The sequence below is a fragment of the Trachemys scripta genome, chromosome 6 (genome assembly GCF_013100865.1).
Source record: "Trachemys scripta elegans isolate TJP31775 chromosome 6, CAS_Tse_1.0, whole genome shotgun sequence".
Taxonomy (NCBI): domain Eukaryota; kingdom Metazoa; phylum Chordata; order Testudines; family Emydidae; genus Trachemys; species Trachemys scripta.
In genome coordinates this window covers 22,572,469-22,596,438 of record NC_048303.1, presented here as the reverse complement: position 1 = coordinate 22,596,438, position 23,970 = coordinate 22,572,469, and the positions used below count along the sequence as shown (strand labels likewise).

General features: G+C 41.5%; 1 protein-coding gene across 7 annotated transcripts in view; it reads left to right on the top strand.

Annotated features, from left to right (window-relative positions):
• Positions 1-14,105, top strand: part of NADK2 (NAD kinase 2, mitochondrial) — a 64,776-nt gene extending 50,671 nt beyond the window's left edge. For 4 of the 7 annotated variants that reach the window (XM_034773847.1, XM_034773846.1, XM_034773844.1 and 1 more), the window contains 5 exons: positions 5,209-5,352; positions 7,295-7,350; positions 7,441-7,494; positions 7,978-8,101; positions 13,321-14,105. In XM_034773847.1, coding sequence (XP_034629738.1) covers positions 5,209-5,352; positions 7,295-7,350; positions 7,441-7,494; positions 7,978-8,101; positions 13,321-13,459 — 517 coding nt within the window. In that variant the 3' untranslated portion in view covers positions 13,460-14,105. Of the gene's footprint in view, positions 1-5,208; positions 5,353-7,294; positions 7,351-7,440; positions 7,495-7,977; positions 8,102-11,180; positions 11,272-13,320 lie in introns of all 7 variants that reach the window. The other 3 variants (XM_034773845.1, XM_034773841.1, XM_034773842.1) reach the window with 2 other exon arrangements.
• Positions 14,106-23,970: the final 9,865 nt, after the last annotated feature.

Below are 23,970 nucleotides of genomic sequence, written 5' to 3'. Positions count from 1 at the left end.
CTTTGTTTTCAAATAAGACAGACGATAGGCTTCATAGCCTAAAAGGTTCTGGGGCAACATTAAAATCTCTTGGAATTACTACTGTTAAAGAGAGGGAAACAGTTCCATCTTCAGCAGTCATACAGACTTCTTCCCCAGTCTCAAGAGCCACTGAGGAGAAAGGGCAGGAGTTAGAGGAGGTGTCTTCCACTGCCCTCCACTTCAGCATCAGTGGGTTCATCCTGTCCACCCACCTCATTCCAAACAAACACTGTGATGCATTGGTCAAGGGCATAGTTACTGTAGTTCTATTGATTTCCCTCCTTTTGTTTTCCAACCACTTATCCCACTTCCCAAGTGCTTGGGCCCACATAACATCAGATCAGTGGATGTTAAGCATGGTAGACCTGAGATGTGCCCTCCAGTTCATTTCTACCCCTCCTCCCACAACCCTTCTCCATCCTTCTTCAAGGACCAATGCCACAAGATCATCCTTCAGCAGGAGATCCCGTCACTACTTCAAGCAGGGGCCATAGAGGAAGTTCCACTGGGAGTCAGGGGAAAGGCATCTATTTCCAGTACGTTCTGATTCCCAAAGCAAAAGAGGGTCTCAGGCCTATTTTGTATCTAAGAATTAAACAAATTCCTGAAGATTAAGTTCCGCATGGTTAACCTAGCCTAGATTATTCCTCCCTGGAGACATAGTGTGCTGCCCTCAATTTAAAGGATGCTAATTTCCATGTTGTGATATGACATGACCATCGTAAGTTTCCCATAAAGGGTCCCATTATCAGTTCACGGTTGTCCTGTTCAGTCTCTTAGCTACTCGTCAGGTGTTCACGAAATGCATGACGGTACTGGCAGCACATCTTCAAAAATCAGGAGCTCACATGTTCCTGGACGGCTGGTTGATCAGAGGTTGGTCTGAGACTAAGGTGTTATCCAGTATATCCACAGTCTTGTCCACATTCGACCCACTGACGCTCCTAGTGAATTGAGAAAAATCAATTCACAAACCTGTACAAAGGATAGATTATATTGGGAGAAGTCTTAGACTTTATCAAGGCTTTGCTGCCGCAATCCAGGTTCGAGACAATGGAGCCTTGTGCTGCAACTGAAAGCATACCCTCTCCACCACAATGTACAGCTGTATCTGAATCCTGGGTTACATGGCAGGTTGTATGTATGTGGTTCAGCCCGCCAGGCTACACCTCAGAAGGCTTCAGGCATGGCTAGCGTCTGTGTATACTCCAAGTTGACATCACCTGGAGAAGGTGGTTCAGTGCCAGTGTCAGATTTGTCATCCCTGGTTTGGTGGATAGACCCTCTGATTCACTGTGTGTGGGTCCCTGTCACTTCCCTACTACCAGCCCTCACTTTAGTCAGACACATCAGCTCTGGGTTGTGGAGCTCATATGGCGGTTCCTGCAAACTCAAGGTCTCTGGCCACCTCAGGATCTATTGATTCATAAACATCAGAGTTAAGAGCTGTGAGACTAGCCTGCTCAGCCTTCTTTCCACATATGCAGAAAAGAGTTTGCTGTTTCTAACAGACAACTTTGCGACCATTGTTTATGTAGACAGGGAAGGGCTCAGTTGATCCAGGTATGCCAGAAGGCAGTGCGCCTCTGGAATTTTTTCATAACCAATTCAATTAATCTCAAAGCAGCTTACCTTCCAGGGAAACAGAACATGTTGGCAGATAGACTGAGCAGGACCTTCTCCGATGGCCACGAATGGTCTCTATGTCCAGACATTGCTGGGTCAATCTTTTGCATGGGGGAGAGGGAAGCTCTCCAAAGGACCTATTTGCAACAAAGACCAACAGAAAATGTTGTTGGTTTTGCTCCTGGGGAGGTCTCAGCCTCGGCTCTTTGGCAGATGGGTTTCTACTTCCTTGGAAAGACTCTTCTGTACACCTTCTCTCCAGTTCCCTTGCTGCTCAGGGTCTTGTGCAAAGTCAAGACTCTGAGCATCCCAACCTACAAGACCTTACTTAAAAGCGTGGATGCTTCATGGTTAACACAACTAGAGGCATGTATCTAGCTAAATGGAAGTGCTGCTCTGTTTGGACCCAGCAGAAAGTTGTACCCCCAGAGCATGCTCCCCTGAGCCTCATTTTGTACTGTCTTCTTAACCTGAAACATCAGAGTTTAGTGACTAGCTCTGTAAGGATACACCTGGCTTCCATCTCAGTTTCAGACCTCAGTGGATGGTAGATCCTTTTCCCCAATCCAGTCATTACCAAGTTCCCAAAGGGCTTGTCCAAGTAGTACCCACATCTCCAAGATCCTGTTCCCTCCCCTCTCCCCTTGGGATCTGAACTGGGTCCTAAGTGAATGGGACCACTATGTGAACTCTCTGCAAGTTGCTCTCTGCTTCACCTCTGTATGAAAGTAGCATACAGTGGCCACTACCTCAGTCAAAAGGGTGGACAAATTAAGAGCCCCAGTGTCTGTTTCCTGTACAGTTTTCCACAGGTACAAAGTTTGTCTTCACCCTCACCCAAAATTTCTCTCCAAGGTAGTCTCTAATTTCCATATTAACCAGGCAGTCTATTTCCTGATATTCTTCCCCAGACCTCATGTCTACAGAGATTAGGAGAGGCTTCATTCATTGGATGCAAGAAGTGATTTAGCTTTCTATATGGACAGAACTAAATCCTTTAGATCCTCCACATGGTGGTTTGTTGCAGTTGCAGACAGGGTTAAGGACCAACAAGTCTCCACTTCCACTCAGAATCTCATCCTGGATCTCATTGTGCATTCATTTGTTACCAGCTAGCCAAGGTATCTCCACCAGCTAGAGTTATTGGTGTGTGTTGCGCTGTCTGGAATAGCTCACATCTGAGAGTGCCAATCTCAGGTCAAACTGTCAAAGAACAGGGCAGACGCCCCAAACTGGTGGTATATTCTATACTTAGATTTCACCAAGCCGGTAACAACTGTGCACTTCTGAATTGCTATATTAGTCTTATTGTGGAGTCACAAACAGTCCCCATTAGGCTCTCCAGTGCATCTTGCCACCCAGGCAAACTGGACTAAGTGATGAAAGGTTATTAAAACCAAAATTCACCACACATTAAGTCACTCCCAACCCCAAAGGGCCAGCCACTTATCCCAGGTCAACGGATACTCTTGATCTCACACCAAAGACAATGCTGTAGCCAATTTCTCTGGTAAACTGAGATTTATTAGCTAAGAAAAGAAATGTGTTTTTGAGAGATTAAAGCAGGTAAAACACATTACTGGTGAATCAGAATTTCAGTCCAAATGGTAGCAGAGATGTAGTAATCTGGTTTTTCATAAGTCTCTCAGGATTACCCAAAATGCCTTTGGAGATCTCTGTCCAATTGCTCAGAATTCCCCGTCAGACTCCGAGTCCAGAGATATAGGGTCGCTTCCAGGGTTCATTCTTGTATCTGTCTCCCCTGAAAAGCTGTCTGGCACAGTGTTCCCAGCACACCATGAGTCTGTAGATTTCCCGATGTTGAACGCAACAACCCATGCTTTGAAGTTAGCGTGCTTCTCATTTGCAGTTCTAAGGATTCAGTCCTTGTTAATGGGCAATTCAGTTACATAGACATACATAATACATGCTATTTTCCGTCTGTGCAGGATAATGCCGTTTTGGATGAGTTGTCCTTCAGTCACTATTCAAGTAGAATCTGAGCCCACCACCGTATTTGTCTGCTCATTTGTGACTTACAGTGGAAAGGACATGTTCAAGCACTTGAAGAAAAACCAGTTACCTACCTTTCTCTAACTATTCTTGTAGGTGTGTTGCACGTGTCCATTCCATGACCTTCCCTCCTTCCCCCTCTCTTTTGTCCCAGTAACAGTGGAAAGAACCTACTAGGAAAGGCTTTAAAGTTCCCTACAAGAGCTTACTGAGCAGGTCAGTAAAGAAAATGAGTAATGATATTGGAATAACTACTGTCTATTCTAAACTTGCTTTGAGGGTGCTTGTCGTATCTTTGACAGGTTAGTCTACTTTATCTGTGCTCCATTTCTTAATAACTTGGTTTCAGTTTCCTCCATCTTTCTATGTTGAGTTCTTTAAAAATGTGCTCATCTAAAACTCTGGGTTCATGTACAAAAATGAAGCCAGTTAGGACCAGGTTTCAAGGCGTAGTCTTCCCAGCCTATCCGGATAAGCGTTTTCATCATCCATACAGCTCACTTTCTAAGAAGAGCTTTTGAAGTGTGACTCAAATGTTACTAATGAATGTGTGCTGCTGACATACTGTGTTTATCAGGAAGCTAGATTTCATGATCTAGACTGGATTTTATAAACAGAACTAATTCTCATATTTCAGTAGCTCTAGCCCAGGGAAGTTTTGAGACTTAAAGAAAAATGCCACTCTCAGTGTAGCTTAGCAGATGTACCATAATGCATTGCACAGAAAAGTGATTGCTTTCCAAGACAGTCATGTAACAAGACAACTACTTTACTACATTTATAGTTCAAAAGGAATTTGTATAGAGCAAAAACAAATCTTGGTGATTTTAATTAAGTCAAAGCTATTTGAAGAATCCAGCTGTATTTATAACTTGCTATTGAAGTGATCACAAATTCAAGTTTGAAGTTTTGCTCTTACTGGCATTAGAATTTTTCTGTTCACTGGAATTTACCAACCAGTTTGAGTTTTCTGATGTAATTTGGTAACATGGGACCAAATGACGGCATTAGCATAGTTTATGCAGTAGTTCAATAACTGTACAAGTGGAGATAGTTGCATATGTAATTCCATTTCAGAAAGTACAGAAATCCCAGCTGAACACAAAGTTGTGACCAGTATGTAAACTATAAAGAGTTCCTCACCTGTATGGAATGCAATATGAACGGTATCAACAGTTGAAGAATCTGTTTAGCAAAGCTCATGTTGAAATGTGGAAAATACTAGAATCTTCAAAACATGTCATAAGCTATTTTGTAGTAGAAACACAATTTTCAAATTTAACATTTAGTGTTGATTGGACAACTTTGAAAATCTACCAAAATAGTTTAACTTTGATTTTCTGCAGGTGTAACAATGCAAATTAATATTTATGCTAGTAAAGTAGTTTGCTGTCTCATGAGTGGTTTTTTTTAAGTAAAGCAATACTTACCTCCATATCAAAAGTTAACTGTACAAAACTCTGTTGTGAAATTGTCAGCCATATTTGAAACTGGTCCTTCTGGATTTATACATGCCTGATATAGGGCTATGTGTTCTGTCTTATTCAGGGTGAACTATAAGTCCTGCAAACCCAGTTTTAAATTCTCGCTTCATAGGGCCTCCTACTATGAGGTATCAGTTGATGATGGTCCATGGGAAAAACAGAAGAGTTCAGGGCTCAATGTATGCACTGGAACAGGATCAAAAGCCTGGTAAGTTAGTGTCACTATTTTAATATTAAAGTACTAAATGTTTCTCATCTGAAACAAATTTTGAATGACTTGAAGTTTCTAAAACTGTTCTCTGATATGCTCATTTTCTTTAGCTTCTAACACATCAGGCCAATTATTTTAGGCAATATATGAGTTGCCACAAACCAAATTTCTATCTGATGAATAACTAATGCATAATTTAAAAGAAAAATCATTGACCAATATGTGCTCAGTTTTTCTGCCTATCATGGCTCTCGTGGCTGGGAGTGGCAGACCGACAAGCACATGATGGAAAGGGAAAATCTTGGAGGATCGGGAGACTGAAAACTACATTGGGGACACAGGGTTTGGTCAGGAGAATGTGAGGGAGAAGCCACCTGTAGATGAGAGGTGGCTGGGAAGGGGGAAGGAGCCAGCCTCTGTTGGATTTGCAGAGTCCACCAAATTTCGTGTCACTCAATTCAATGTAGCCCCAGTGTTTTTTATAATAAATTGTTGTTTCATACTGTCCACACATTTTTTCAATTTTCATTGTACTGCAGAATTTTGTATTGGAAAATACATAATTTCAGGTGGTAGTTGTTGAGGATGAGCATGGAGGGCTTAGCAGCTGAGTAGGGTGAGCTGCTGCAGTGTTTGGCAGCTGGGAATGTACGTTAGGCAGACGATTCCGGATGGATGATGCCTGATGGATAACAATACAATAGTTAAGTCACTGAAAGACGACTCAGTTTCAAAATTAAAAATCCAGTGAGATGAATGGGGCAGATCACATGGATGCTTCCTGCACACAAAAAGACACTTCACTATTCCTATTTTCATGATTATCTTCACAATCTTAAGTGTTAGAAACAGCAACTTTTAAAATGAATCTGGAGCACAAGATGGCAAAGGTTGAAGTTTATAGCAGATTCTGTTGCTTTTGTTCCAGTAGTGCCTAAATCCTGTCTAACTGGGCTTTTTTCTTCCTTTGGTTCAACAGCTAAAAAGCAAGAGAACTTGATTCTTCCTTTGCACAGGAAATTAATACAGGATCAAGGCCTTGTGCTACTGTACTGTGTAAAAACATAGTAAAAGACAGTCCCCATCTCAAAGAGCCTTCTAATCTAATTTAATACAAAACATAATGGGCCTGATTTTCATTTACACCAAGACTCTTTACATTACACTGGTGGTATAAAGGGGCCTTAAAGCGTAAATATATATGTGTTTGAGTGGTGTAAAGCCTGCCTTAATGAGAATCAGACCCATTAGGTCTTCTATTAAATTAGAAGACCTAATGGGCCTGATTCTAATTTACACTCAGGCACCTTTACGCTACTCAAGCATAAATATGCTCCATTTTAAGTCCCTTTTACACTGCCAAAGTAATGGAAAGGAGTCTTTGTAAATGAGAATCAGCTTCAATTAGTGTTGCCAGTTTTGGCTGGACATATTCCTGGAGATTTCATCACAACAGTCTTTAATTAAAGATTAATCTTTTGTTCCTGGAGATTCCAGGACAATTCTGGAGGGTTGGCAACCCTAGGTCCAATAAGTAGGTGGAAGAATGAGGGCAAGAGAGATATGCACATAGACTGTTCAATTTGCAGGTTTTGAGTTGATTTTCTTTTAGATATAAATAAAACAATTGCCAGCTATTGCTTGGTGGATCTAAGGATAGTGACAGAGGCAGAATTAAGATTATTTGTATAACTTTACTTGTGTGTTTCAAATCTTTTAATTATTTAAGTGAAACTTCAATTTTGGATCACTATGCTTTCCAAAATGTAGATGATTTTTAATCTAACAGTTGTGTTAAGGCATTTTCTGAAATGGTTATCATCTTTACTCAACCCTGATTACAAACATTTTTTTCTCCTGGATAATTTTGAAATCTTTATAGAAGAGATTTTGTCAGCACGTGTTACTTACCAAACACTATCTTTACTTCCATGTTTAGGTCCTATAATATTAACAAGGTGGCAACCCAGGCTGTTGAAGAGATCCTTAAGATTGGTGAGTTGACAGCACACACAGCATTACATGTTAATTTTATCTGAAGATGATCCTGTCTAATTGGGTCCTTTTCTTCCTTTGGTTTAACAGCTAAAAAGCATGAGAGCTTGAATCTTCCTTTGAGCAGGGAACTAATACAGAAAGGTTAGTGAAAATGACAACTTTTTCAGTAGTTTTATAGCATTTTTTTAATAATTCATATTGATTGTATTCTATTACTTAACAATTACAGCACTTAAAAGTGCTTTGTTACACTAAACAGTTTTTCCTTAAGAGGAAGCACATTTAATTAAATATAATGTACCTTATGATCTGCAATTCAAGAATCTTTAATGTGTAATGGGCATAAATATTTTGTTAGAGAATTTCAGCTCCTTACAATTGAGAACTGATATTTTGAATAATGGTTCTGAATTGAGAGCGCCACTCTGTGGTTAGTCATTCAATGGAACTGTAATGACTCCTCCTGTAAAGAAGTATCTTTTTCATTCTAACTGGGCACTTCTAAAAATCATAAATGCTGTCTAAACAGTTTGATAGTGGAACTGTTCCTCTGCTTGGAATGTACAGCCTTGAGAATTACTAACTCCTCTAGAGAAAGTGATGATCCAATTTTTGTACTTACAGTAACAAATGAATATAATGACTCCCTGCTGTATAGTCCAGAAGAACCAAAGATGTTTTTCAGTATTCGAGAGCCTATTGCAAACCGGGTTTTTTCAAGTAGTCTGCAGCGTGGGTTCTTTTCAAAGTAAGTATTGCCTATACATGTAATTGAACACTTAATGTTTAACTAATATGTAAAATAAAATAGGTAGCCTGAGAGCTTGACTTAAATGTGCTTGATACTCCAGTTTCTGTGTCCATACTGAGTCGGAATCAAGTGTCCTCCTTTCTCTTAGATGCTTTCAGGACTAATTGAGCAGACCAAGGAAAGAATTTCACTTCACCTGAATAGATCACATGAGATGGGCAAAAATATAAACAATATTAAACTGAACAAAACTAGGGAGTTTACTCAACATGCTGAGGTCTAAATGTGATCGAGGCCCCCCAGAAATAGTAGTAGAGGAAAACTATTAAAGCAGGAAGCTTTTGATATGGGATGAGTTCTTAACAATTAATGTTCACCACCATTTGCTTATTCTGTATTGGAGACATTCTGTTTGAGTATAAATTTACACTAGGTTTGTTTGGTACAAAGTTAAAGGTGGATAGTGGAGAGGTAAAATGCCGAATAATCTCATGCCAATTCAATAGATTAAGCCTTGAAATTCCACCCTCCACTTTCCCCAAAGTAAGATTGCTTTGTTTCTATGAAATTGTGATGTGACTTTTGGAAAGATAGTCACCCTCAATAAAGGAGGTGAGTCACTGTTTCCTTTCTCCCAGCAATGGACACCATTCATATAGCCTTTAAACCAATTCTGCCACCTCCTTTTCCTCTCTGCACATCAGTGCTCCCTTGCAAAGGAATTGCTGATCCTCTCTTTCTGTGGGCTGGATAGAAACTCCTTTTCTTAGGAAGTCTGACAGAACCCTTGCCTCATAGGAAGTTTGTAGTAAAATGAGACTTTGCTTGCAGAAAACGCATGGGTGGTAGCGGGAGCATAAGGGTCTATACAATGTCCTCCTCATCCCTATGAAAATATTGAAGCTTTTAATTTGACAGGTCTTCCTCAAGCCGTCCAGATTAAGGCTACGTCTACACTGCACAGCTTATAGCAGCACAGCTGTGCCGCTGCTGTTTATCGACAGTAGAGAGCTGTCCATTCGTTGGTAAAACTGTTATTGCTCGGGGATCTGTTTTTTAAGGATTGGTCTTTGGCCTCACTGGAGCTTTTTTCCTAGTTTAAGCGTGGTTGGAAGAAGGTGTCTGTTTCTGAAGGCTTTTGGCCTGGAGTTGTAGGTTATACTGAGCTATTGTAATACTTGAGTATATTTGTTATAAGATATGAGCTGTGATAAATAGAATTTAATGACGTTCATTGATTGAATATCATTCTTCTAAATGGTTGCATTGTACTTCTTATTACAGATAGGTTACGGAAAGTGCTGAGTTCTAGATAATGTACAGTAGAGCAGTGTTTCAAAATAGTTCTTACTACATGTGGATTGCTCATGGGGAGGCAAAACAAGATTGACAATCGGGGGTGCTAGTTCTACCCCAACACAAGGCCCCCTGAAGCCCTCTTTTCTTATTGTGGTCCTGTCCCCTCCCCCCGCCCCCATCTGAAGTGATGGTGATGGAGAGGCTGTGGCAGTGGCCCCATTAACATCCCCCAGGAATGGCAGCAGGAGCCTCCCTCTCTCTGGGAGCAGCATGGGTAAGGGCCAATACTTACTTAGCAGTGGGGGGTGAATCTACATGGGTGTGTGGGCTGGACCTACTGCATTCTTCTGTCTCACACTCACCCCAATTTCTGGGGTGATACATAGGCCAGTTCACACGTCTCAGAGCTATTGTTTCAGACTTTCTGCATTCTCTGGCTTGTCACGTTTTCAAGCTTTTCTTTGTGACCATAAGGATAGAAACTTTACTTTTTTTTTTAAATGAACATTTACGTTCTGACTTTAATATGTTGGATCTGGAACCAGGGTTTGGCACTATAGTGCCCATCTATGCCTTAATCCATCCCTGCTCACAGAAGTCCCCACATGTGTAAGTGTAGATTTATGGCTTTAGGATTCTTCTTGCTTTAATTGCTGTCCCATTTTTGGTCAGTGTGACATTTTTGAAAACCTATTTTTTATTAATACCACTCTCACTTTCTACACGTTCTGAAGGATAAACCCCAACAGTTGAATTCCTTTTCATTTTAAAGGTAAGTTAACTGGAAGAATATGATAGTGGCAATGTCTGTTGGTGTTTTGTTCAGTATTAGAAGAGGCTGCTTCTAGAAAATTTATAGGTAAAGTTTTAGCTTAAAATATGTGTAGTCAAACTCATTTAATATTGACCGTAATCAGCCAGTTCTACATAAGGGATTTTCTAATAAGCAATATCACCTTCAAGCTTGCACTTCCTTAGCGGTAAAAGGCAAAATCATGCCCATCTGCCCATATCTGTTTCGCATACAATGAAGAATGTGTAAATCTTTCACCTTGTTTGAAAATCATTAGTGCTGCTAATTAGAAATACTGAAATTGCTTGTGCTGTATGCAATGACAAATTGATGTTCATGACTTTAATTGGACATCAAATAGGTAGCATTGTGCTGAACTGGCTCACGTTCCATGGAGTTTTGTAAGAAATCTTCCATTAAGCAAGTCAGTATTAAATGGGTTTAATTGTAGCTTCCTTTCAAAACTTAACTGAGCTATGGCATTCTCATTATTTGAACAGTCGCACTATATGGGCTATCTTTCTTTTCTAGCAGACAGTGTAATTCTGGCTGGATGGCATTTGGATGGCTACTTTCATCCTTCATGTAGATTCCTTCCCTCTCCTAAGCAAAGTGCTAATACTGTATATTTTTTACTGTATAGTACAGTTTGAAGTTTGTTTGAAAAGATGCTTGAAGAATAGTGCATTCTCTCAGTGGGATTCTATATGGATGGGGACAGAGTGGATTGATTTAAATAATTGATTTTTAACCTTGTTTTGCATTTGTACTTATTTTCCTCAAGTGCAGTTGATTCTTAGTGGTTGGTTTGCAATTAAATACAGCCTTTACACTAAATTTAGTATTTCTTTTTGCTAACTAGGAACAAATGATATATCTGTATACCTTTTTATATAGCTTATTTGACACTTATTAGGATTATTCATTTTCAATTTTTTAATTACATTGCAAAATGATTGATATGTTTCTTATTTACTAAATCAGTGGTTTTCAACCTGTGGTTCGCAGACCTCTGGGGGTCTGCAAAGGATGTCTAAGATTTCCAAAGGGGTCTGAAGCTGCATAGTAAGGCAATGTAAGCATCTGCAAATGAAAAAAGGTTGAAAAACACTGTACTAGATGGTTAATTATTTTACTTGTGATTTGTGCCATCTATTTGGATGGAAATTCAAATTCAATTAATGTACAAACACAAACATTGTAAAATGATTTTATTAGTTAAATAAAACTACTTTAAATGTGCTAGATACATACATTTTATGATAAAATTTTTTCTTATCAAAACATGTTTTGCATTTAAAACTGATTTATTAAAGCAAGTATCATCTGTATGGGCTGGATGAATGGACTATAAGGTGGATAGAAAGCTGGCTAGATCGTCGGGCGCAGCGGGTAGTAATCAATGGCTCCGTGTCTAGTTGGCAGCCGGTATCAAGCGGAGTGCCCCAAGGGTCGGTTCTGGGGCCGGTTTTGTTCAATATCTTCATTAATGATCTGGAGGATGGTGTGGACTGCACTCTCTGCAAGTTTGCAGATGACACTAAACTGGGAGGAGTGGTAGATATGCTGGAGGGTAGGGATAGGATACAGAGGGACTTAGACAAATTAGAGGATTGGGCCAAAAGAAACCTGATGAGGTTCAACAAGGACAAGTGCAGAGTCCTGCACTTAGGACAGAAGAATTCCATGCACTGCTACAGACTAGGGACCGAATGGCTAGGCAGCAGTTCTGCAAAAAAGGACCTGGAGGTTACAGTGGACGAGACGCTGGATATGAGTCGACAGTGTGCCTTTGTTGCCAAGAAGGCTAATGGCATTTTGGGCTGTATAAGTAGGGGCATTGTCAGCAGATCGAGGGACGTGATCGTTCCCCTTTATTCGACATTGGTGAGGCCTCATCTGGAATACTGTGTCCAGTTTTGGGCCCCACACTACAAGAAGGATGTGGAAAAATTGGAAAGAGTCCAGCGGAGAGCAACAGAAATGATTAAGGGGTCTGGAGCACATGGCTCATGAGGAGAGGCTGAGGGAACTGGGATTGTTTAGTCTGCAGAAGAGAAGAATGAGGGGGGGATTTGATAGCTGCTTTCAACTACCTGAAAGGGGGTTCCAAAGAGGATGGATCTAGACTGTTCTCAGTGGTACCAGATGGCAGAACAAGGGGCAATGGTCTCAAGTTACAGTGGGGAAGGTTTAGGTTGTCTATTAAGAAAAACTTTTTCACTAGGAGTGTGGTGAAGCACTGGAATGGGTCACCTCGGGAGGTGGTGGAATCTCCTTCCTTAGAGGTTTTTAAGGTCAGGCTTGACAAAGCCCTGGGTGGGATGATTTAGTTGGGGGTTGGTCCTGCTTTGAGCAGGGTGTTGGACTAGATGACCTCCTGAGGTCCCTTCCAACCCTGATATTCTATGAAGTGAATTGAACAGATTGTTTCTGGTCACTATGTCTTTCAAGATTTTAGAACTGGTAGATTTCATCCACTCATCTAGTTTTTATTTGTAGATTGGAAGAGGAAAGCACGCTATCCTGCTTTTCTAACTCCCAATTAGTGTCTCAACATTAGATTAGGTAGTCATTTAATTGAACTAGTTGAATAAACTGAAATAAAGAAAATATTCTTTCTGTAAGTACAGAAGAAGCTGCTGCTGTCAAAAGCTAGTTCTGCAGTTCAACAATTTCTGATTCCTTCTCCTGACCCAGTTACTTCCACCAGTTCAGTGCTTTGACTTTGTTTAAAACTTGCCAGCAAACATATACTGCTTAATATTTTTTATTTAATTTAAATTATTTTACTAGATTATAGTAAGTTTAGGCCTTAAAGTAGGCTGTCAGTTTCAAGTGTAATTTTAAATAGGTTTATTTTTTTTAAAAAACAAACTTTGATTATTTTAAAATAAATGTATTTAATTTAAATTTTAAAAAATCTATTTTTATCCATCCTGGTTTGGGATGTTTTTTCTGATTTACTAACACACAAAAGAAAAGGGGCTGTTCAGTCTATGAGAACTAACCCCTTGTCCAAAACTGTAGTATAGGGAAGTAGTGTATTTTCTAACAATTTTATTGGAAATCTGAGTGTAACACTTGTTCAAGACACTTGATCACGTGTCTTTTCTTTTTGCAGGGTTTGTGTCCGGTCACGTTGTTGGGATGCCTGTATGGTGGTAGATGGAGGAACTTCTTTTGAGTTTAATGATGGGGCAATAGCTTCAATATTGATCAATACAGAAGATGCATTGCGCACTGTTTTGCTAGAAGAATGAAGAAATTTAATACAGTCTGTTGAAATCCTACTAAATCCTGCACCCGGAAAAGGGAATCACTGCAGAGATAGACAGTACATCAGAATGCTGCATTATTTTAAGTTGGAAAATTTTCTTCTCTTGATGCAAGAATATTGAGAAGAGACCTGAAATCATTTCCCATTCCTGGGATGGGGAAATTTTGGAAAAAAACTGTTTTTTGAGCTTTATTGCACCTGACACAAAGGAAATGTATCTAACTTCAGTAAAATGTGATTTTTTTTAACCTTTTAAGATGAATGTGACAGAACACTTTTTTTAAAAATTAGGTAGATGGGTTCAAATGAAATAAAGTGGTTAGCCTTGAATATTCAACTGTACAGTTTTTTCATAGCAGTCTGGAACTGAATGAACCAAACACTTCAACGCTGCATACATATTATACTTTTACAGAAAAGTATGCTAAGATTCATTGAGTTGATGCAAGTATAAAGAATAGACTTTGGAAAATAAATCTTGATGTTGGCCTAACTGAAATGGAGATTTTTTTTTGTACCCTCTTCAAACTTTTACAACGCTACTTTGTGGTATGGTTTGTGGTAGATCTTTCCGCTCTTCCAGTAATTTTCTACTCTTTTGGTATCTACTTCAGGACTTTTTTTTTTTTTTTTTTTTTTTTTTTTTTTGGAAAATGTTTGTTCCGGTGACTAGAAAAACTCATTTATTTTGAGTGAGGTAACTCTTCCCTATGTTTCATCTGAAATCTAGATTTTTGTTGTTGTTGTTGCCTGCTATAAATCTACTTTTTAATACAAATTATTTTAACTACAATAAATTATGTTGCTTTAATTAATACATTAACTGGCCAGCAAGTGTTCTGTCAATCAGACAGTTGAAAAGAATGGTATAGAATTATATAGTTTTGGGTTTTAAAAAAAGCGATATTTGGAGTTAGTAAGTAAAATGACTTGGTTTTAAATTGAGTACTTGATCTGCTTCATAACTATACTTCTGAAGATGCAGAGAAATCACATACCATTCTTTTTGTATAGCAAACATGTATGGAAGACATTAGGGTCTAATGGATGGGGCCCAGGATTAACTTCTATACCTCTTTTCCCCATTTGTAGAATGGAGCTAGCATTTTGAAGGGAAATTAAATACTTTGATATTTATGGATAAAGAGCCCTATGTAAGTGCTAAATTATTCTGCTGACACTCTCAACTGACTGTGACCAATTTATGCTTTTGGTCCCACACACACAACTCTTTTATGCAGATAAGTATTTAAGCACAACGTGTCTGGAAAAGAGAAAAGCCCATTATTATCCACAGAAACTGTAAGCAACTTTATGATAATCTCGGGAAAGGTGGTGTGCTGAGTGTGCTGAGTGTGCAGGGCAGAACTGGGCAAAACTAAGATAACAGTTTGAATTTTATGCATGTGACTTAATAGCAACAAAAAGGGCTTGTTTCTACTGTAGAATGAACTTTCATTTGCGACGTTATTCTTCAAATGATACTTGTTTGAAGATATTTATACTGCAGATTTACTCAGAAGTTCTAATGGCAGTCAATGTATTTATTGTTTAGATTTTGAAATGATAAACTCTTACTTTACAGGTGGAGCAAGTAGATGAATGATTTTACCCTTATCAAATAAGTAGTTTAAACAGCCTTATTTTCTCTGTACTCAGCATGAAAAGTTAAACTCCAGTTAAATGTTAAGAGGAAGAGCCCTGAGATGGTTAAACCAATGAAGCCATTGTAATGAGATCAGTTATAGTTACAAGTTTATGCATACTTTAGATATAATATTTTCTTAAAAAAAAAAAAAAAATTGCTGTAGACTGAAATGTGGCATAAATGTCCACTTGAAAGCTCTTTGGGCTGCAAGTGTGAAGGTGAAATCAAAATAGCCCATTAAGCTCTTTTGAAACTATTGGGTTTTACTGTTACCAAACTGATGCTCCTCTACATGTCTATTGCAAAAAACCTGCAAATTTGTTCTAAAAGTGAATGTTAGTCCACATTGTAGATTAATCCCCCTTTTTTTTTTTAACAGAGAGATGTACTGTGCAGGAACCAGAGTATTCCAGTCAATTCATTGTTATGTAAAAAATAATCCACCTTTCAACAGTAGTGTTTGCATTCTCCTCCATGTAAATATGCACTTTAAATGTGCTAACCCCAAAATAGGCCTTTTAAGTATTTAAATACCTTTTAAGAACACTTTATTTGTATGGTATTTAAACTAAAGTTAATCAAATCATAATATGATTTAACTTAAGGACACTAAAAGGTAGGACAAAAACTACATCTTCCACTCAGCAAAAATTGTGAAGACTCTCCAGACAAATGAGGATAGTTATCATGTGCTGTAATATTTAGAACAGGGATCGATTAAACAACATGGTTTTTTTTTTTTTTTTGCTTTTGAGTTTCAGACCCTTAAATTGAGAATGCTGTGTCTTAAAAGCAACACTGCCAAGTAGTATAGTTTCAGTCTTTGACCTGCTTTTAAGATTTGGTATGAAATATCAAGTTGGATTCATAAGTATTAAAAAAAAAAATCACAAAATGAGTTTGTGGACATGAACTGCTCTTTTGTGCCCTCTACTGGCTTTGTAGCTGAAGTTAATCACTTACTGTATTTCTGCTGCTCTTGGTGCTGGTGCACAAACCAAAGTAATGAGATGGAACTGTTAGTTTGTGCTCATTAGAAATACTAGCATGGGGTCAAAAATCCATATTGGACAAATCAGTAGGAAGAGCTCATGCCTATTATTTAAATTAAGTGTAAAATCCTTTTAAAATTTGGTAAATTCTAGTGTTTATAAAGGAATGTAATATAAGCAACTTATCTGAGAGTCTAGGATACTTTTATGACAGAAGTCAACACAATCTAACTGCTTTGTCCATCCAAACTGGTATTAACTCCAAAAAACAAAGCTATTTCAGCAGCCTGCTCAATCCAGAACATTTCAGTTAAGAAATAGTTAACACCACTTAACATTTTGCTAAACTAAAATTTGACATTCTTTGCTTTTAAAAAGAAACAGTGGTATGTTGATACATACATGTAATAAATGAAATCTGGAGAGATACATGAAACTGTTTCACGCCTTGTACTTATCTGTATCTTTTGTGTTGAAAGTGCTCTTTTAAATATTTATTGAAATCTTTTGACTTGCTATGCAGTTTTTCTGATGTTTGTTGGTATTTGGCTAAGCAGGAAACATTTCTTTAGAGCAGGAGTGGGGAACCTTTTTTCAATCAGGCCACTGATCCACAGAAAAAATCAGTCGTGGGCTACACACAGCCCTGCGGGGGGTGCGGAGGCTCGGGGCTTCCCCCCACAGCAGGGTGAGCTGACGCTTGTGGGCTTTCCCTAGGCTCCGGGGTAGGGCCAGAAATGAGGGGTTCAGGGTGGTGGGAGGGGACTCTGGGCTGGGCAAGGTAGTGGGGCTGCAAGGTCTGGGAAGGAGTTAGGGTGCAGGAGGGGGTCCCAGGCTGGGGAAGGGGGTTGAGGTGAAGGAGGGGGTTATGACCTGGGGCAGGGGATTTGCAGGGTCTGGCTGGGCAGCACTTACCTCAGGTGGCTCCCAGTCGGCTAAAGCAGGCTCCCTACCTGCCCTGGCTCTGTGCTGCTCCTAGAAGCAACTGCCATGTCCGGCCCCTAGGTGGAGGGGCCAGGTGGCTCTGCATGATGTGCGCTGCCTGCCCCCCGCAGCTCCCATTGGCTCCGGTTCCTGGCCAATGGGAGCTACGGAGCTGGCGCTGGGGGCAGGCGCAACTTCCCTGATCGCCCCTGTGCCTGGGGGCTGCAGGGACATGCGGTCGCTTTCGGGAGCTGTGCGGAGCTGACTAGACTTTTAACAGCCTACCAATCCTAGCTTCCCTCCTCAGTGGGGAAAGGAGGGGGAGGCACCGAGGCTTGGGGCTTCCAAACCGTGGCATTGAGACTTGCCGTGGGCCTCATGAAATTAAGCAGGGGCCAGAACTGGTCCACGGGCCATAGGTCCCCACCCCTGCTTAAGAGGACCTACACAGAACTTAAAAGGGAAACTTGCCACTTAAATGTGTCCCAAATTTATCCCTGTGGTGAGACTTCCTAATTTCTTGTGAATGTTTTAGCCAATTACACAACTTCTAGTTTAACATTCAACGTTCTTTGCTCTTGAACCATTTGGATATAGTTAGCCAACATGACCTTTTTTCTAATTTAAAATTTGAAAATGACAAACCTGAACCAGGGAAAAACTTGCATTGCTTGTGTTTAGGGTGCCAGAGACACCTTTAGATTGAAGGTTTTTGTCTCAAGTTTAATGCAATAAATATAAAGTGGAAGCCTCTGATAGTGGAGGTTCAGGTAATGAGCACTGCAGCTTGAACATGAATATACTCAGAAGGTCCAGGACTCCTCCGTTCTAGTTGCAGACATAGAACATTGTACTCTGATTCGGTAAGTTCTCAAGCCAAGCAATTTAAGGCCAGGTTAGTTCAGAAACCTGCAGAAGCGTTGTTTTGGTTTTATGTATGTCTCACTCTGTGCTAAACTGATGATGTCCCAGCATAGTAGTTGTGTGGGCAAGCTGTACTGGGACAGCCTTCTGGTAATTTTCTTCCTGCTACGAGTTGTGTAGTGGTCAGCAATTACTGTGTTAGATATTAGTGGTTACCCTATTAAAACTATATTGTGGAGTCTGTCTCAATGCACACTACCTCTGAATGACCTGCCTTTAACTATAAGGCCTTAAGAACATAATTTCATTTTATATATATATATATATATATATATATATATATATATATATATATATATATATTGTGTGTGTGTGTGTATAGATATTTCCTTACATGTTATCTGCATATACATGTCAGAAAGACTGAAGACCAGTGTGAACACAGGCTTGTGGTAGACAGGTTTGTACTCAGTGAACTAGAATGTACATACCTGACCCAGGGGATCCCTGTAACCCTTATGCATACCAGTGCCCTCTGCCAGTCAGCATGAACTTTTAGGGGTCACTGACTGGAACCACTGGCAAACCAAGAAATTAAGGTAAAATTTTACTAAATCAAAACATTGAAAAACTGCATAAGATAGCTCAATCCAATATGGTGATTATAAATGTTTCAGGTTTCAGAGTGGTAGCCATGTTAGTCTGAATCAGCAGAAACAATGAGGAGTCCTTGTGGCACCTTAGAGACTAACAAATTTATTTGTGTATAAGCTTTCGTGGGCTAAAAGCCACCTCATCAGATGCATGGAGTGGAAGCAGGTGTGTGTGTGTGTATGTGTATGTGTGTATATATATATATATATATATATGAGAGAGAGAACACGAAAAGATGGGAGTTGCCTTACCGAGTGGGGGGGGAGGGTCAGTCTAACGAGACAATTCAATTAACAGTAGAATACCAAGGGAGGAAAAATCACTTTTGTAATGGTAATGAGAGTGGCCCATTTCAAACAGTTGACAAGAAGGTGTGAGTAACAGCAGGGGGAAATTAGTATGGCAAAATTAGTTTTTGTAATGACCCATCCACTCCCAGTCTTTATTCAGGCCTAATTTGATGGTGTCCAGTTTGCAAATTAATTCCAGTTCTGCAGTTACATGTTGGAATCTGTTTTTTAAGTTTTTGTTGTTGAAGAATTGCCACTTTTAAGTCTGTTATTGAGTGACCAGGGAGGTTGAAGTGTTCTCCTGCTGGTTTTTGAATGTTATAATTCCTGATGTTAGATTTGTGTCCATTTATTCTTTTGCATAGAGACTGTCCAGTTTGGCCAATGTACATGGCAGAGGGGCATTGCTGGCACATGATGGCATATATCACATTGGTAGATGTGCAGATGTGAATGAGCCCCTGATTGTGTGGTTGATGTGGTTAGGTCCTATGATGTTGTCCCTTGAAGAGATATGCGGACAGAGTTGGCACCGGGGTTTGTTGCAGGGTTTGGTTCCTGGGTTAGTGTTTTTATTGTGTGGCGTGTAGTTGTTGGTGAGTATTTGCTTCAGGTTGGGGGGCTGTCAGGCCAGTTCTCGCTTACAATCTCCCAAGGGCTGTGAGAGTAAGGGATCGTCCTTCAGGATAGATTGTAGATCCTTGATGATGCGCTGGAGATGTTTTAGTTGGGGGCTTTAGGTGACGGCTAGTGGCGTTCTGTTACTTTCTTCGTTGGGCCTGTCTTGTAGGTGACTTCTGGGTACCCTTCTAGCTCTGTCAATCTGTTTCTTAGCTTCACCAGGTGGGTATTGTAGTTTTAAGAACTCTTGATAGCGATCCTGTAGGTGTTTGTCTTTGTCTGAGGGATTGGAGCAAATGCAGTTGTATTTTAGGCCTGGTCTACACTACGAGTTTAGGTCGAATTTAGCAGCGTTAAATCGAATTAACCCTTTTTTAAGGGCTCTTAAAATCGATTTCTGTACTCCTCCCCGATGAGGGGAGTAGCGCTGAAATCAACATTGCCAGTTCGAATTAGGGTTAGTGTGGACGCAATTCGACGGTATTGGCTTCCAGGAGCTATCCCACAGTGCCCCATTGTGACCGCTCTGGACAGCAATCTGAACTCGATGCACTGGCCAGGTAGACAGGAAAAGCCCCATGAACTGTTGAATTTCATTTTCTGTTTGCCCAGCATGGAGAGCTCATCAGCACAGGTGATCATGCAGTCCCAGAATTGAAAAAGAGCTCCAGCATGGACCATACGGGAGGTACTGGATCTGATCGTTGTATGGGGAGACAAATTCTGTGCTATCAGAACTCAGTTCCAAAAGCTGGAATGCCAAAACGTTTGAAAAAAATCTCCAAGGCCATGATGGATAGAGGTCACAACAGGGACTCAAAACAGTGCCGCGTGAAATTTAAGGAGCTGAGACAAGCGTACCAGAAAGCCAAAGAATCAAATGGACGCTCCGGGACAGAGCCGCAGACATGCCACTTCTACGCTGAGCTGCAGGCAATTCTAGCGGGTGCCACCACCACTACCCCACCCCATCCATGGACTCTGATGATGGGGTACTCTCAGTCGCCATGCCTGAGGATTTTGCAGACAGGGAAGATGAGGAGGAGGAAGAGGTTGAGGAAAGCACACAGCACACCGTTCTCCCCGGCAGCCAGGATCTTTTTCTCACCCTGACTGAAATACCCTCCCAAGGCGGTATCCCAGACCAAGGAGCTGTAGAAAGGACATCTGGTGAGTGTACCTTTGTAAATATAAAACATGGTTTAAAAGCAAGCGTTCGTTAATGATTAATTTGCCCTGAGGACTTGGGATGCATTCGTGGCCAGTACAGCTACTGGAAAAGTCTGTTAACGTGTCTGGGGATGGAGCGGAAATCCTCCAGGGACATCTCCATGAAGCTCTCCTGGAGGTACTCTAAAAGCCTTTGCAGAAGGTTTCTGGGTAGAGCAGCCTTATTCCGTCCTCCATGGTAAGACACTTTACCACTGCATGCTAGTAGCAAGTAATCTGGTATCATTGCATGACAAAGCTTGGCAGCGTATGGTCCCGGTGTTTGCTGGCATTCAAGCAACATCCGTTCTTTATCTCTCTGTGTTATCCTCATGAGAGTGATATCATTCATGGTAACCTGGTTGAAATATGGGAATTTAATTAAGGGGACATTCATAGGTGGCCGTTTCTACTGGGCTGTTTGCCTGTGGCTGAAAAGAAATCCTCTCCGCAGTTAGCCAAGCGGTGGCGGGAGAGGGGGAGTATTGGTGCTGAGCTGTTTGCATTTGGCTAGCAGGGATCTTCCCTGATGCCAGCCACGCGATTGGGGAAGGGTTAAAGCGATCATCGCAGAGAAAAGGATGGGGGCTGGGGTAGTTTGGTTTCTGCTGCTGCATGTTAACATGAAAACCACAGCCCTAAATGGACAACTCAACGGGCTTTGCTTGGTATGGGAAAGGAGGGCGTTGCTGTTATGAAGATTGCAGAAGCCGAAAGACTATGGCTTATGATGGCCACCTGCAATCCGAATTCTGTTGCCCGGTGTGTTTGATCTCTAACACCAAAGCCGCAGGCACTCAATAGAAGATGCAAAAAATGACCTTGTACTGAAATCACGTATTATATAATGTGAATAGTGTTCACCGTGAAAGAGTATACCCATTGTTCTGTAAAATGTATCTTTTTAAATACTTCTCTCCCTTTTATTCCTCCCGCAGCTGCAAATGTTTCAAGCCTCCCTCCTCCGTCCCAAAGGCTATCTCAGATAAGACGGCGAAAAAAACGCACGTGCGATGAAATGTTCTCTCAGCTTATGTAGGCATCCCACCCTGAAAGAGCTCAGCCGAAAGTGTGGAGGGACACAATAGCACAGGACAGTAAAGTGGCCAGTGAACGTGAGGAGAGGTGGTGTCAGGAAGATCAGAGGAGGCAGGATGCAACGCTGGGGCTACTGCGGGAACAAACGAACATGATCCAGCGTCTGGTGGAGCTTCAGGAACGTCAGCTGGAGAGACTGCCGCTGCAGCCCCTGTTTAACCGCCCTCCCTCCTTCCCAAGTTCCATAGCCACCTCCTCACCCAGGCGCCCAAGAAAGGGTTGGGGGAGGCTCTGGGCACCCAACCACTCCACCCCAGTGGACAGAAGACTGTCATTCAACAAGTATTGAAGTGGCCTTTTCCTTCCCTCCTCCCACACCCCACCTGGGCTACCTTGTGAGTTATCTCCCTATTTTTATAATCAATTAATAAAGAATACATGGTTTTTAAACGATAGTGACTTTATTTCCAAGCTGTGATTGAAGGGGGGAGGGAAGTTGGCTTACAGGGAATTCGAGTCAACCAAGGGGACGGGTTTTCATCAAGGAGAAACAAATAGAACTGTCACATGGTACCCTGGCCAGTCATGAAACTGGTTTTCAAAGCTTCTCTGATGCACAGCGCTTCCTGATGTGCTCTTTTAATCGCCCTGGTGTTTGGCTGCACGTAATCAGCAGCCAGGCGATTTGCCTCAACCTCCCACCCCGCCATAAACGTCTTCCCCTTACTCTGAGATTCTGGAGCACACAGCAAGCAGCAATAACAATGGGGATATTGGTTTCGCTAAGGTCTAAGCGAGTCAATTAACTGTACCAGCGACCCTTCACACATCCAAATGCACACTCTACCACCATTCTGCACTTGCGCAGCCTATAGTTGAACAGCTCCTTACTACTGTCCAGAGTGCCTGTGTATGGCTTCTTGAGCCATGGCATTAAGGGGTAGGCTGGGTCCCCAAGGATAACTATAGGCATTTCAACATCCCCAACAGTTATTTTCTGGTCTGGGAGGTAAATCCCTTCCTGCTGCTGTTTAAACAGACCAGAGTTCCTGAAGACGTGAGCGTCATGAACCTTTCCCGGCCATCCCATATTGATGTTGGTGAAACGTCCCTTGTGATCCACCAGTGCTTGCAGCATCATTGAAAAGTACCCCTTGTAAATATAATTAATTAATTAATTAATGGAGATATCCTATCTCCTAGAACTGGAAGGGACCTTGAAAGGTCATTGAGTCCAGCCCCCTGCCTTCACTAGTAGGACCAAGTACTGATTTTGCCTCGGATCCCTAAGTGGCCCCCTCAAGGATTGAACTCTCAATCCTGGGTTTAGCAGGCCAATGCTCAAACCACTGAGCTATCCCTCCCCCCTGGTTTATGGTTTGTGGTTTATGTACTGGCTGCCTTGGTGGTCCGGTCCCAAGATAGGGATATGGGTTCCGTCTATCGTCCCACCACAGTTAGGGAATCCCATTGCAGCAAAGCCATCTACTATGACCTGCACATTTCCCAGAGTCACTACCTTTGATAGCAGCAGCTCAGTGATTGCGTTGGCTACTTGCATGGCAGCAACCCCCACAGTAGATTTGCCCACTCCAAATTGATTCCCGACTGACCGGTAGCTGTCTGGTGTTGCAAGCTTCCAGAGGGCTATCGCCACTCACTAGTGAACTGTGAGGGCTGCTCTCATCTTGGTATTCTTGCAGTTCAGGGCGGGGAAAGCAAGTCACAAAGTTCCATGAAAGTGCCCTTTCGCATGCGAAAGTTTCGGAGCCACTGGGAATCATCCCAGACCTGCAACACTATGGGATCCCACCAGTCTGTGCTTGTTTACCGGGCCCAGAATCGGCGTTCCACGGCATGAACTTGCCCTATTAACACCATGATGTCCACATTGCCGGGGCCCGTGCTTTGAGAGAAGTCTGCATCCATGTCCTCATCATTCTCGTCACTGTGCTGCCGTCACCTCCTCGCCTGGTTTTTCAGCTTCTGGTTCTGCATAAACTGTACGATAATGCGCGAGGTGTTTACAATGCTCATTGCTGCTGCGAGCTGAACGGGCTCCATGGTTGCTGTGCTCTGGCATCTGCTCGGGCAATCCAGGGAAAAAGGCGCAAAATGATTCTGTCATTGCTTGGCAGAGGGAGGCTTGACTGAAGACATTTACCCATAACCACCCGCGACAAATTTTTGGCCATCAGGCATTGGGAGCTCAACCCAGAATTCCAATGGGCAGCAGGGACTGCGGGAACTGTGA